The sequence below is a fragment of the Entelurus aequoreus genome, linkage group LG12 (genome assembly GCF_033978785.1).
Source record: "Entelurus aequoreus isolate RoL-2023_Sb linkage group LG12, RoL_Eaeq_v1.1, whole genome shotgun sequence".
NCBI lineage: Eukaryota > Metazoa > Chordata > Actinopteri > Syngnathiformes > Syngnathidae > Entelurus > Entelurus aequoreus.
In genome coordinates this window covers 6516065-6529885 of record NC_084742.1, presented here as the reverse complement: position 1 = coordinate 6529885, position 13821 = coordinate 6516065, and the positions used below count along the sequence as shown (strand labels likewise).

The 13821-nt window shown below is 38.5% G+C and overlaps 1 protein-coding gene across 1 annotated transcript; it reads right to left on the bottom strand.

Annotated features, from left to right (window-relative positions):
- Positions 1-296: 296 nt before the first annotated feature.
- Positions 297-5270, bottom strand: LOC133662588 (class I histocompatibility antigen, F10 alpha chain-like). Its single transcript, XM_062066703.1, has 6 exons — positions 5216-5270; positions 4033-4299; positions 3582-3860; positions 1357-1665; positions 1062-1154; positions 297-346 (listed from the first exon to the last, which is right to left on the bottom strand). Exons 1-6 carry the CDS (start codon positions 5268-5270, stop codon positions 297-299), a joined length of 1053 nt encoding a protein of 350 aa, XP_061922687.1.
- Between the last annotated feature and the right edge of the window lie 8551 nt (positions 5271-13821).

Sequence of the window (13821 nt, the reverse complement as noted above, 5' to 3'; positions counted from 1 at the left end):
ATCACAAGCAGCGGTGATTCAAAGAAAGCCACCAACAGCCAAAGAAGAATCTATGGTATAGCAAGAGAAGCAGTCGGATGAAGAAGAAAGCACATCTCCATCTCATCTCCAAGTGTGATGACGTGCCTCAGCCATGGAGACATCTCTCTGTGCACAAAGCATCCTGGAGGAAGAAGATGACTCAGCACATTCCCAACAAACACACATGAATCCAAGTTGAACATCTTCTTCACACAAAGTCCCAAGAACATTTAGAGATGCAAACAGTCCATGTGAGCTAACTCACCGCGTCCCACTCAGCCTTCAGCCGGCATGTTCTCGGGGAGCTCGGCCGCGCCGTGGCGAGCTGTGGGACAAATGCACCGTGAGCCGGTTACTCCCGCTAAGCAAACACCTCACACTGGTGGAGGAAGAACATCCAGAAGGTGCCTCATCACTCACATCAGATCTTTGACGGGTGACTTAGAAACATCAAGAAGCAGAGTGCTGATCTTCTACTTCCTGACTAGGATACATTCTTGATGAGTCAGCAAACCTGAATGTGCACACTTGATGTCTCATTTGGTCGATCCTCATCATGAGGACTCATGTCAAAAGTTCGATATAAAGTGTGGCATATTGATGGATGGAAACTCTGTCTTTTATTGTGAAAGTTGAGATTTTCAGGCTAAACTTGTCACAAACGTCTGCATCAGACCTTCATATGAGTGATGCTTCACCACGGCTTTGTTTCTTGCGGCTCAAAGAAAATATGTTTTACTTACGAGCTGGATCGTATTTGGCTGAAATGACAGAGAAACAAAAGGTGAAATGGACTTTTTCCTCACGCCACGCTGTGTTTCTATGTGAGAGTGGGTGCTCTGTCTCTGTGGATCTTTGAGGAGGAGGAGGAGGAAAAAGGGGGAAAAAAATAAGAAAAAGGGGAAGAAGAAGAAAAAGACAAAGGGCGAAAGAAGAAAAAGAAAGTGAAGAATGAAAAGAATAAGAAAGTGAAGAATGAAAAGAAAAAGAAGAAGAAAAAAAATGATGACAAGTAAAAGAAGGAAATCTGTGTTCCTCACCTTGTCTGTGTCGCTTGACGAGGAAGATGGCCGCCAGGAGGGCCGCCACAGCCACGACCGCCGCCGTGGCACCGATGGCGACGCTCCAGTGGTCTGTTGAGAGCAAAAAGCACAAGTGGAGTGACAAAGCATGAAGAGGAAACCTTCATGACTACTTTGCATGCAGACGTTAAGCGTTGTCATGGTGACACGGATCAATAACGGCGACACGGATCAATAATGCCGACACGGATCATTAATGGCGACAGGTGGACTTGTGATAGGAAACATCTCCAACTAAATGTGTCTTTCTCACCTTCATGGCTTGCGTTGCTCAGGATGCTTCTTCTCTCCAGCTTGGTGACCAAGTCCTCCTCGACGCCAGACAGCTGGAACACACATTCGTACTTGCCCTCCACGTCGGCCGTCACCTCCACTTTCAGCCCCACCGACATCTGGAAGGTTCCGTCGTGGTTGGGGAGCAGCTCTCCGTGCTCCACGTCCTCGAACATCTGCTCGCCGTCTTTCCTCCAAAACAGGTCGGCTAGGTCGGGGTAGAAACCTGTCGCCATGCAGGTGACCGGAGAGGACGGCGTCTTCTGGAGGAGGAACACCTCTGGAAGCTCTGCACAGGAAGTGATGTCACGTGTGGACAGAAGGTGAGAACGGAGGTGAAGATGGAGAGAAGGTGTGAACGGAGGTGAAGATGGAGAGAAGGTGTGAACGGAGGTGAAGATGGAAAGAAAAGGATAAAAAGAAGATACAATGGAGAGGTGTGAACAGAGGTAAAATGGAGAGAAGTTGTGAACGGAGGTAAAATGGAGAGAAGTTGTGAACGGAGGTGAAGATGGAGAGAAGTTGTGAACGGAAGTGAAAATGGAGAGAAGTTGGAAATGGAGGTAAGGATGGTGTGAACGGAGGTGAAGATGGATGGAAGGTGTGAACGGAGATGAAGATGGAGAGAAGGTGAGAATAAATGTAAATATGGAAAGAAAGAGAATGAAGTTAAAGATGGAGTGAATGTGAGCATGAAGATGGAGAGAAAAAAGAGAGGGAAGGTAAAAGTGGAGAGAAAAAAGAAAGAATGAAGGGGAAAAGAGAGAATGAAGGTAAAGATGGAGAGAAGGTGTGAGTGGAGGTAAAGATGGAAAAAAAGAAGAATGAAGGTAAAGATTGTGAGAAGAAAAAGAATGAAAGAAAAGATCAGAGAAAAAAGTGAATGAAAGTAAAGATGGAAAGAAAGAAGAGAATAAATGTAAAGATTGAGAAAAAAAGAATGAAGGTAAAGATGGAGATAAAGAGAATGAAGGTAAAGATGGAGAGAAGGTGAGAATGAAAGTAAAGATGGGGAAAAGGTGAGAATAAAGGTAAAGATTAAGAGAATGAAGGTAAAGATGGAAAGAAAGAAGAGAATAAAGGTAAAGATTGAGAAAAAAAGAATGAAGGTAATGATGGAGAGAAAGAGAATGAAGGTAAAGATGGAGAAAAGGTGAGAATAAAGGTAACGATGGAAAGAAAGAAGAGAATAAAGGTAAAGATGGAAAGAAAGAAGAGAATAAAGGTAAAGATTGAGAAAAAAGAATGAAGGTAAAGATGGAGAGAAAGAGAATGAAGGTAAAGATGGAGGGAAGGTGAGAATAAAAGTAAAGATAGAGAAAAGGTGAGAATAAAGGTAAAGATGGAAAGAAAGAAGAGAATAAATGTAAAGATGGAAAGAAAGAAGAGAATAAAGGTAAAGATTAAGAGAATGAAGGTAAAGATGGAAAGAAAGAAGAGAATAAAGGTAAAGATTAAGAGAATGAAGGTAAAGATGGAAAGAAAGAAGAAAATAAAGGTAAAGATTGAGAAAAAAAGAATGAAGGTAATGATAGAGAGAAAGAGAATGAAGGTAAAGATGGAGAAAAGGTGAGAATAAAGGTAAAGATGGAAAGAAAGAAGAGAATAAAGGTAAAGATTAAGAGAATGAAGGTAAAGATGGAAAGAAAGAAGAGAATAAAGGTAAAGATTGAGAAAAAAAGAATGAAGGCAAAGATGGAGAGAAAGAGAATGAAAGTAAAGATAGAGAAAAGGTGAGAATAAAGGTAAAGATGGAAAGAAAGAAGAGAATAAAGGTAAAGATGGAAAGAAAGAAGAGAATAAAGGTAAAGATTGAGAAAAAAGAATGAAGGTAAAGATGGAGAGAAGGTGAGAATGAAAGTAAATATGGAGAAAAATAGAAAATTAAGGTAAAGATGGAAAAAAGGTGAAAATAAAGGTAAAGATGGAAAGAAAGAAGAGAATAAAGGTAAAGATGGAAAGAAAGAAGAGAATAAAGGTAAAGATGGAGAGAAAGAAGAGAATGAAGGTACCGATGGAGAGAAAGAAGAGAATGAAGGTAACGATGGAGAGAAAGAAGAAAATGAAGGTAAAGATGGAGAGAAAGAAGAGAATGGAGAGAAAGTGAGAAAGACAAGTATAAAGAGACAGAGTGTAATGTCAGTAATGTTCCTATAGGAGGCGTGCTAACATGTTAAAAGGTGAAAGTACAAGGTGTTTTTTTACCTGTTCTCATTAGGACCTCCTTGCCATACTTCACATACTTCTTCAAGTAAGAAGGACAATACTCAGTGTAGTAATACTTTTGGTAGTCTAGTCTAAGTATGTCCTGGTCCCTCTTGAGTTTGGTGGGGAAAGCTTGTTGTTTTGCTGCAGTCCATGTCCATGTCTTCATGTCCAACGACATGAAATCTTCTCCATCATAACCTTCCTGATGCCAACCTTTAACTTCATCAGTCTCATCATTCCATTCACATCCATACATCCACTGGACAATGTGAACACCTGAGAGACACAAAGTGTTGTAAAGCAGAGTGAAACACACACAATGTGTTTTATGTACAATATTATGGGATGGACAGAGACAAGTGTCAGTGCAGTAATGTGTGTTTTTACTACAGTATAAAAAGAGTACTTCAAATATATTTGAATAGTAGAAAGTTCAAGATAAACAAACCTCCAGTTTGGTTGAAACGCTTCTTAAGAATTTCAATGTTGACTTTGTCGACTTGCTCAGCAGCAACACAGCCCTCTGTTTGTCTCTGCCAGTAGTTTGGATTCTCTTCTGTGATTTGGTTCATCCAGTCCTGTTTGGCTTCTGCTTTCCTGCTCTCGCTGTCATAGTGAACCACCTGGACTTCATCAACATAACCAACCATCACAAACTCTGGGAAGTTTGGAACTTGAGAGGACGAAGTGTAGAAATACTTCAGCGTGTGAATCACTGAAAGAAGAGCAACTTTTTATTATTTTGTGTCATGTTCAACAATCTTGCAGTGTGAATATTTGATGTCATTCAGTCTTCAGTCGGGTCTTAAAGTGAACATCAAACACTGCCAGACATCACAGTCTACAGTCACATGGTGTCTATGAAAAATACAACACAATAATAATATTACTAACATTTATTTTAATAAGCCATCTGTTGACAGTTTGTACATTTTGAAAATAAACGTATTTTTTTTCTCCAATGGAGGATGAATAATGTCAAGTACAAATGTGTAGACGCCCAAAGTTGTACACACCCTCAACACACAGACTAATAACTACTTTCATTTCTCAATAAATATTTTACATTTATGTCACAGGAGGTTAAATAAATTGTTTAACCTTTAATAACAAGTTTGTATTTTTCAAAATTATTTGAGTATATCTAAACATTTGTTTAGGCATTTTGTTTGTCCTAATTAAAAGAAAAGACATAAATTATTTTCACATCATTTGTATGAGCTTTTTTAGTGGGAAATGATATGTTCAATAAATCTCATTCAAAGTTTAAACAAATGATAAAACACAAAAATAATATTGATGTATTTCAGGAGAATTTCCTCAGTCACAGTTAAATTAAAGATGACAGGAAAGTGAGTGAATTTGTTCAAGTTGAACAACAATGAAGATGAAAACAATGACGTTATTCTTGTTATCTCAAAGTAAAAAATGTTAGGATTAAAAATAAATGACAGGTTATATTTTGTAAATAAATATGTTTCAAACGAATCATGATAAGGTAATAATAAGCTTGATTAAGATAAGAACGAGTATAATTAATAAGTAGAAACTCACAGAATAAGTGGAGGCACAAAGAGGATTTATGAATAATGTTTATAAATGTTTTTTTTTTTTTTAAAAGGAGGACTTACCAGGCGCCCCGCTGTGCATTTGCACGACCAGAAGACAGAATAAAAACAAGTTCATGATGTCAGCACAAAATAAAAAGATGTTTTCCACTTTTAATCCCGCAGAGAAAGACAAACTGACTAACAACCAGGAAACACCAACAAGGAAGTGTCGAGGCTCTTTTAAGAATGCGCCACCTGAGCCAATGAGGAGTCAGCATTTTGTGACGTCATCGTTGATAGAGAGCGCTCCTTGTGGCCATGTCAGGTAAATGCTTGAGTAGCGTTTTCTGGGAAATCACGTGACCTGACAAGAACAACCGGCGCGTCAAGTTTGCAGCCAAATTTCCCTATCAGAGGTTTGTTTTCTTCTAATGTTCACCAACTTATTTATTGGATAGAAAGAAAGAGGAAGGAAGATGAAATTTAGAGTTAAAAGTAATGAAAAGGTTGAACATCCAATCAGTGATCGTATTATAGTCCTCTCAAGAAAGCATACAAATAATGATTGACAGGGCAGAAAGTGCGTCCCCACTTTTCTTCTTTTTATTTCACTTCTGAGTTTGAACCTCCATTATGTCTTCCAAGCGTAAGGCGTCCCTGGTGGAGTAACGGGACACGCTTCTGCCTTGCATGGGTTCGATTCCCGGACAGTGTTGCATCGAGAAGGGCAACCGCTCTTATAACTAACTTGAAAGCATTCATGCGATTGATCAAAGTGCTGAAAGTGGGGAAAAGTGTGAGGCAGACGCTTTTGGTGGGCAAATCATCAAAGAAAAGGAAAGTGAAAGTAAAATGAGTCACGGTGAAGCCAAACATTGACTGATGTTATCTTTATGCCACTGTCAAGTAAGGACATGTTGGCAAAAAACACTTACAAGCTTATTTGACTTTGACCCAATTAATGTTTTGAAAATGTGGACTATTTAATATAATAATACATATATTTTATTAATACAATAATAAAGTAATACGTTTGGGGATGTGTAATATTGTTTGTCTGAATATACTGAATGTTTTCATCCTGGAATAGTTTTAATAAGTTGAGAAATGTGAAAGTAGTTGAGTGGAATAAAATGATGCAGTATTAATAATAATAATAATAACAATGCTCTGCGGGTCGTCCGCAGATCTTGCCCCAAGTGGAGGAGTTCAAGTACCTCGGAGTCTTGTTCACGAGTGAGGGAAGAGTGGATCGTGAGATCGACAGGTGGATCGGTGCGGCGTCTTCAGTAATACGGACGCTGTATCGATCCGTTGTGGTGAAGAAGGAGCTGAGCCGGAAGGCAAAGCTCTCAATTTACCGGTCGATCTACGTTCCCATCCTCACCTATGGTCATGAGCTTTGGGTTATGACCGAAAGCACAAGATCACGGGTACAAGCGGCCGAAATGAGTTTCCTCCGCCGGGTGGCGGGGCTCTCCCTTAGAGATAGGGTGAGAAGCTCTGTCATCCGGGGGGAGCTCAAAGTAAAGCCGCTGCTCCTCCACATCGAGAGGAGCCAGATGAGGTGGTTCGGACATCTGGTCAGGATGCCACCTGAAGGAGGTAGGAGGCCACGGGGGAAGACCCAGGACACGTTGGGAAGACTATCTCTCCCGGCTGGCCTGGGAACGCCTCGGGATCCTCTGGGAGGAGCAGGACGAAGTGGCTGGGGAGAGGATAGTCTGGGCTTCCCTGCTTAGGCTGCTTCCCCCGTGACCTGACCTCGGATAAGCGGAAGAAAATGGATGGATGGATGGACAATGCTCTACAGCATTCTCACAATAACAACGTCCTTTGTTTTTTAATCCGTTATGAAATAAAACATTTGAAAATGGAGCTCATGTCGTCTCTGAACTGAAGTCAGCCAAGCAGCAGTAAAGATGAGATCAATAAGGTGAAAAGGTCAGAAGTAAGGTTTCTTCAGGTAAAACATGGAGTATCTACCGCCACCCGGTGGCCGAAAAGTATACCAGCCTGAGGACAGAAAATTGAGAGTTGGAGATAAAACAAAACAAAAGTTACTTAGGAATACAGTATTTATTTTGAAACTGTGCAAAAAAACCTGAACGATGTGCTCAGCAGCCTTAAATGGCGAGTAAAGCAATCTTTTTACTACGTTATTTACATTAAATACATACATTCATTTAAAATTCTAGCTTTGTTACACCACAGATATAGATTTAAGTTAGAGTAAGTGCATTGTTTTAAAAAAAATCAACATTTTAAAAACGAAAGTACGAGATGGGAGTCAGTGGCGCCCCTGTGCGTTGTTTGTGATTAAGGGCTATATCAGGTTCAAACACTGATGACATCTATTAAACAGACAAGAAGCAAGGAATTAAACAGAGACAGGATTCAATTTAGCCCACTGAGGAGAAACGTCTGGGCTGTACTCTTTGTACAGTCTTCCACCACGCTCTGACGAAAGATTGCATGCCTCCTCTTTTGTTTAGACTTTCCCTGATTACATGGCAACAGCTGTTTCTAAGAGGAGAGGGGGGTCGTAAACAGCCGTTGCCCTCGGTCACAAAACAGTTCAAAGAAAAGATGCCTGGAGCTTGCGTCAGGTCCTGCTTCCTCTCCGCTTTGTAGATCTCGGGTCAAGACAAAATCTTCCTGTGGATTACAATAGAAGAAAGAAACCAACACCTTCATGTCGCTTCTCATCGTACACAGTGGAGTTTTACAAGCCTTCTGCTTGGTAGGATCAAAGACAGCTTTTGTCCTCTCGCCGGGAACTCATGGCAACACAAAGTTTTGTGATCACTTAGATACAATTATTCTGACAGGCTATATAAATAAACTTTGATTGATTTATTTATTGCAACGACAGAAAAGTAAAAGTGATGGAAAATGTGGCGATAAAACTCCCTAAATTTGTTAAATCTACCCCTTGTTCATGTTTATATTTTTGTTCCTTTATACTCCCAGGTAAGATATTATTTTTATACAAAACATTGACAAAACATAAATGTCACAAAACATGATGTATAGCAGCCCGCGACCCCAAAAAGGGACAAGCGGTAGAAAATGGATGGATGGATGGATGATGTAGCAGAAGCTCCGTCGTAAAATATTGCAAGTCTCGGAAGTGACCTGCTCTTCGCGCATGCGTGGACAGTGGTATTCCTTTAGTATACACTTACATACATTCTGGTCGCACAATGACTTCCACTGAAACGCATATTTTCAACACACTGAAAACCTGACATAATGCTTTCCCCAAAAATACTGAATGGATCCAAGCATCTCCCTTCGAAATAGAAGGAGAAAAATAGATGTGGGTGTAATTACTTGCGAAATCTCTGGTTAATGCGAGGGACATGCAGTGTGGTTGTTCATTCAAATGTAAACATTGACTAACAAACGACTTAAATGCAAAAAACATTGTTATAAATTCCCTTTGTCAGTGATGAAAATAGAAGATAAAGATCCCTATTTAATATGTTAATTGTTGAATATAATTTATTACATTATTGTTGACGTAAACCAGTTAATAATTGAGTCATGCACATTTAAGTTGTTTAAGTCAGCCCAGAGCCTGGGGGTCTTCAAAACCCTTCTTAAGACCTACCTCTTCTTGCTGGCCTTTGACCTGAGCTGAGTCCGCCCACTGGGCCACTATTTCTAGTTACCCCCCACCCCCGACCCCCTTCAATTTAGTTTTTTTTCAATTTGTCGCACTTTTATTATTATTATTTTTATTTTGCAATTTTTACTTTTTATTCGACCCCTTTTGCCGTATTGCTTTTGCACTATCTTGTTTGGCTCATTTATTGTTCATGTTCTTTGTTTGTTTTTTTGCTCTACGCTTTTAAACCTGTACAGCACTTTGGTTCAATTTAAAAGTTGTTGTAAACGTGCTATATAAATAAAGTTGACTTGACTTGACTTAAGTTGAGTCTGTTTGAGTCAGGCAGTTTACCGGGCAGCTAATAGACCTGCATTTAAAATAAACTGCCTTTTTATGACAGCATGTCAAAAATAAATCTACAACTGGATACAATCTACGCCCAAATAACTGATTATTTGCCTCCTATTAATAGACTACATCCCGAAAGTGGCAGATTTGATGACAATCCACACCACATAAAAATGGAAAAGTGGACATATTCAATGTTATCAAGTGCAAAAACATGTTTTTACCACCTATGTTGCACTTCAATCTCCATACGCGGCACTGACATTAGTCAGAGTAGCAGCTTGTCCAACACAACAAAATATAAATAACATATTTATTCATTTATTTATGTTTAATTGTTTGTTTAATAACATGGTAAAACACTTATTTAACTACTTTATTAATTCCCAAAGGGAAAATTGTGTGGTTAATCCAATTTGCTGCAAAATAGAAACAGAAGGAAATAAATGTCATTAATAAATAAAAGTAATAAAAAGACACAAGAGTACGAAATGTTGTTTCCCGATGAAAAAAATAGTTCATAAAGTAATAAAAGAAAGGTATACTAGTACAAATTGTTTCCTTCCAAATTAATGACAGCGTAATGTAATAAACTTAAATAAGTACCAAGTACAGCCTGAGTGGACCCTCCAATTACACATCTAATTGGTTCTTGAAATGGGTTCGCAATTGGAGAAAATAGTTTTTTGGAACACCCATAATAAATGTTGGAATTGTGGATAATGTGTTCCATCTTCGACAAACGTCCCTATTTTAGTAAAAGGATGTAATCTGTGTACACTTTAAACACAATCAAAAATAAATCAGTAAGCACAAAATATGGTAACAAAGTTTACAAAAAATTTTTTAAAAAAAATCTACGTTCAGTTACTGTTTAAAGATCGTACTGTTGCACTCTCATCCGTTACAAAAATTAACTTTAAATATAAGATCTGTAAAGTTACTCGTGTTATTTTTATACCGACTTCAACAGCAAGTTATGTCATTCCACACTCGAGATCTGACAGCGTTCTGTTGTGTGTCTCACTTAAATCGTTTCCCCCTGCAACGATTATAACGCTACTAGCCACTGCTTAATCTGAGAACACAACTTTAAATGTTCTAGCATCAACCACACATTTACTTCATCTTTAATGTTTCATATTTGACGTAGGGATAATATTATAAAGACATGTTACAGTATTATAACGACATTTAACTTCAGAGGTCCCATGTTCGTGAACGTACCGTGTCTGAAAGGTGATTGGTGGAGAATGAGGAAGTGTTGTGGCTGGGAGGGACTGTCATGTGACTTCAAAGGAGTTCCCCTCATTGGCTGCAGCTGGTGGGTAGCCATCTTCCTCAGGACGAAACATCTCCTGTGTGATTTTAGAAAACCATCATGTCAAGCAAAGTCAGATCGTGGCCAGACGCTTCGAAATATCCACTTCTAGACAACAACGTCAGCGCCTGAAGGCTTTGGGGAACGTTCTGGTGTTCTTAGATTTCAAATTGGTGGAGAAATGGCCGAGTTTGAGCGAGTTACAAAGTTCGAATTTTTCATGTTTAGTGGTGACGAGAGGGAGATATTTAACTTTAGACTCAATTAGAGAGAATGGTGACTTGTGTGGCTTTTAGGGCCAGCAAAGGCGAAATGGGACGCACGTTTGCCATAAAAGTTACATTTTCTGAGAGAAGACAATACGTTTTACTGAAACACGTGACACACTGCAGTTGCCGGTTTAAACTTCTCATTGAAAGTGGAGTTAACGGCATTGAAAAATAATGCTGGAGTCCAGCAGAGGGCGATGTTGCACAAGTTCACTCAACATTTTTTCAGCCGGAAGATGCACTGAAATGGGACACGATTAAATATATATTTAAATAAGTCCTTAAATGTGTCAATACATAATTGGAATTAAATACATATTCGTTTTATTAAAGTTTTAATAATTTATTTAATGTGTCATTATTACTCGTTTTATTTGTATACCGACTTTAACAACAAGTTATGTAATTCCACACTCGAGATCCGACAGCGTTGTTGTGTGTCTCACTTAAATAGTTCCCCCTGCAACGTGTTTACTTTAGGACGTTTTTATAACGCTACTGGCCACTGCTGGTGGGTAGCCATCTTCCTCAGGACAAAGCATTTCCTGTGTGATTTTAGAAAACCATCATGTCAAGCAAAGTCAGATCGTGGCCAGACGCTTCGAAATATCCACTTCTAGACAACAATGTCAGCGCCTGAAGCCTTTGGGGAACGTTCTGGTGTTCTTAGATTTCAAATTGGTGGAGAAATGGCCGAGTTTGAGCGAGTTAGAAAGTTCTAATTTTTCATGTTTAGTGGTGACAAGAGGGAGATATTTAACTTTAGACTCAATTAGAGAGAAGGGCGCACGTTTGCCATAAAAGTTACATTTTCTGAGAGAGCCAAATATATCTACGTTTTACTGAAACACATGACGCACCATTCACTGCAGTTGCCGGTTTAAACTTCTCATTTAAAGTGGAGTTATCGGCATTGAAAAAAAGACTATGCGGAAACATACTTACTTGGAAGCGTCAGACGAGGGAACAGCGTTCAACAGCATACATACTTTTAACAATCTCCCGACAAAGACCACAGCACACTGCAAAAAGTCAGTGTTCAAAAACAAGAAAAAAAATACAAAAATGAGGGGTATTTTACTTGAACTAAGCAAAATTATCTGCCAATAGAACAAGAAAATTTGGCTTGTCAGAACTTTCTAAAACAAGTAAAATTAGCTAACGTCAATGAACCCAAAAATACCTTAAAATAAGTATATTCTCACTAATAACAAGTGCACTTTTCTTGATAGAAAAAAAGAGACCTTTTTGTCCAATATGTTGAAAAATATTCTTAAATGAAGTAAATGCTAGTGCCATTATCTTGACATAATGATATGCGCATGATTTTTTTTCTTCATGCTTGAAGTAAGAAATTATTACTTTAAAAAAGTAGTTTTATACTTGTGAGTGTTGATAACACAGCTTTGCAACAGTTGATATTCTAGTTTCAAGCATGTTTTACTCAATATAGGTCATCAAATCTCAGCAACAAGCTGTAATATCTTACTGAGATCATTTAGGACCAACACACTTAAAACAAGTAAAACACTCTAACATAAAATCTGCTTAGTGAGAAGAATGATCTCATCAGACAGAAAATAAGCAAATGTCACCCTTATTTGAGATATTTATTCTTACTTAGATATCAGTTTTTGCAGTGCACCGTAGACTTAAATAGCGACGACTAAACACAGGGAGACAAAATAAAGCTGCTGCAGGACACTCAAAAGGAAGTGGAACTACAAAAAAGGTGTGCAGGACAGGAACTCAACATTAATGGAAAAACACTAACAAACCAAAAATAAGGCAAGGCCTGGCGTACACTTTTCTTATTGCACTCAAAGAACAATTGACAATTTTACATATTACATGTAGTCTGCCACAATCTAGAATTAGGTTAGAATAGAATAGAAAGATGTATTGACATTGTATCGAATGCTTCATGATTTATGGTTGCCAATTTTGATCTGTGCTTTAAGACAAATGCAATAATCATGAGTAAATACTGAAAACAATGCTATGGCTGAAAGTACACCGATAAGACATGTGGCAGGTATATAAAACACACATTGATAAAGATAAAACACAAATGAAAAAGTGGGAATTTGTAACAGAATTCAGTCAATTCACTTAGAAGACGTTAGCAAAGGTGGGCTGTGCAAAACCCCGGAAATGATGTGACAAGCTGACCAATCACGGCTCTTTTTTTTTGTCAAACTTTATTTCAACAAAAACTATGACACAAATAAAGTCAAACAATCAGAAAATGCAAGTAAACACGTTTTTCAAAATATGTACATGAACATATTATTTCACTTTAATTTTCCAACAGTCTTTATAAATTGAAGCAAAATAATTCCCAAAAAAAAATGAACATATAAAAAAACATGAAACGTGCAAAGGATAAAAATTTAGGGGAAAAAAAAAAAGAGTCATTACTATGGTTTTTATTTTGTCTTTGATGGAATTTGTCTTTATGTATTTTACAATTTGGGAAGATTTCACAACCTTTTTGTTTTTGTCATCATTAGTGAACGCTGATGCTAAGATAATATTTTTTTTTATGTGCACGTGATCCGGTTTGATCAGTGTCAAAATAAAAGCACATGTTACAAAATAAACCCGGCATTATGCCTGCAGTTGGTCAAGCTGATGGTCTTGTAGTCCATTCCGGTCTTGTGCGGGTCTACAATCTTCGGCAGCTCTTTGGTCTTGCCCGTGGCGGACAACAAACGGAATTTATTGACAGAGATGTGACACAATGTGATATTGATCACAAGCAGCGGTGATTCAAAGAAAGAGGAAATCCTTGTCATGATGTCAAAGTGATGAAACGTGAGCCCCGAATGATTTCATAGCAACCAACTTATTTTTCTAATCAAGCCACCAACAGCCAAAGAAGAATCTATGGTATAACAAGAGAAGCAGTCGGATGAAGAAGAAAGCACATCTCCATCTCATCTCCAAGTGTGATGACGTGCCTCAGCCATGGAGACATCTCTCTGTGCACAAAGCATCCTGGAGGAAGAAGATGACTCAGCACATTCCCAACAAACACACATGAATCCAAGTTGAACATCTTCTTCACACAAAGTCCCAAGAACATTTAGAGATGCAAACAGTCCATGTGAGCTAACTCACCGCGTCCCAC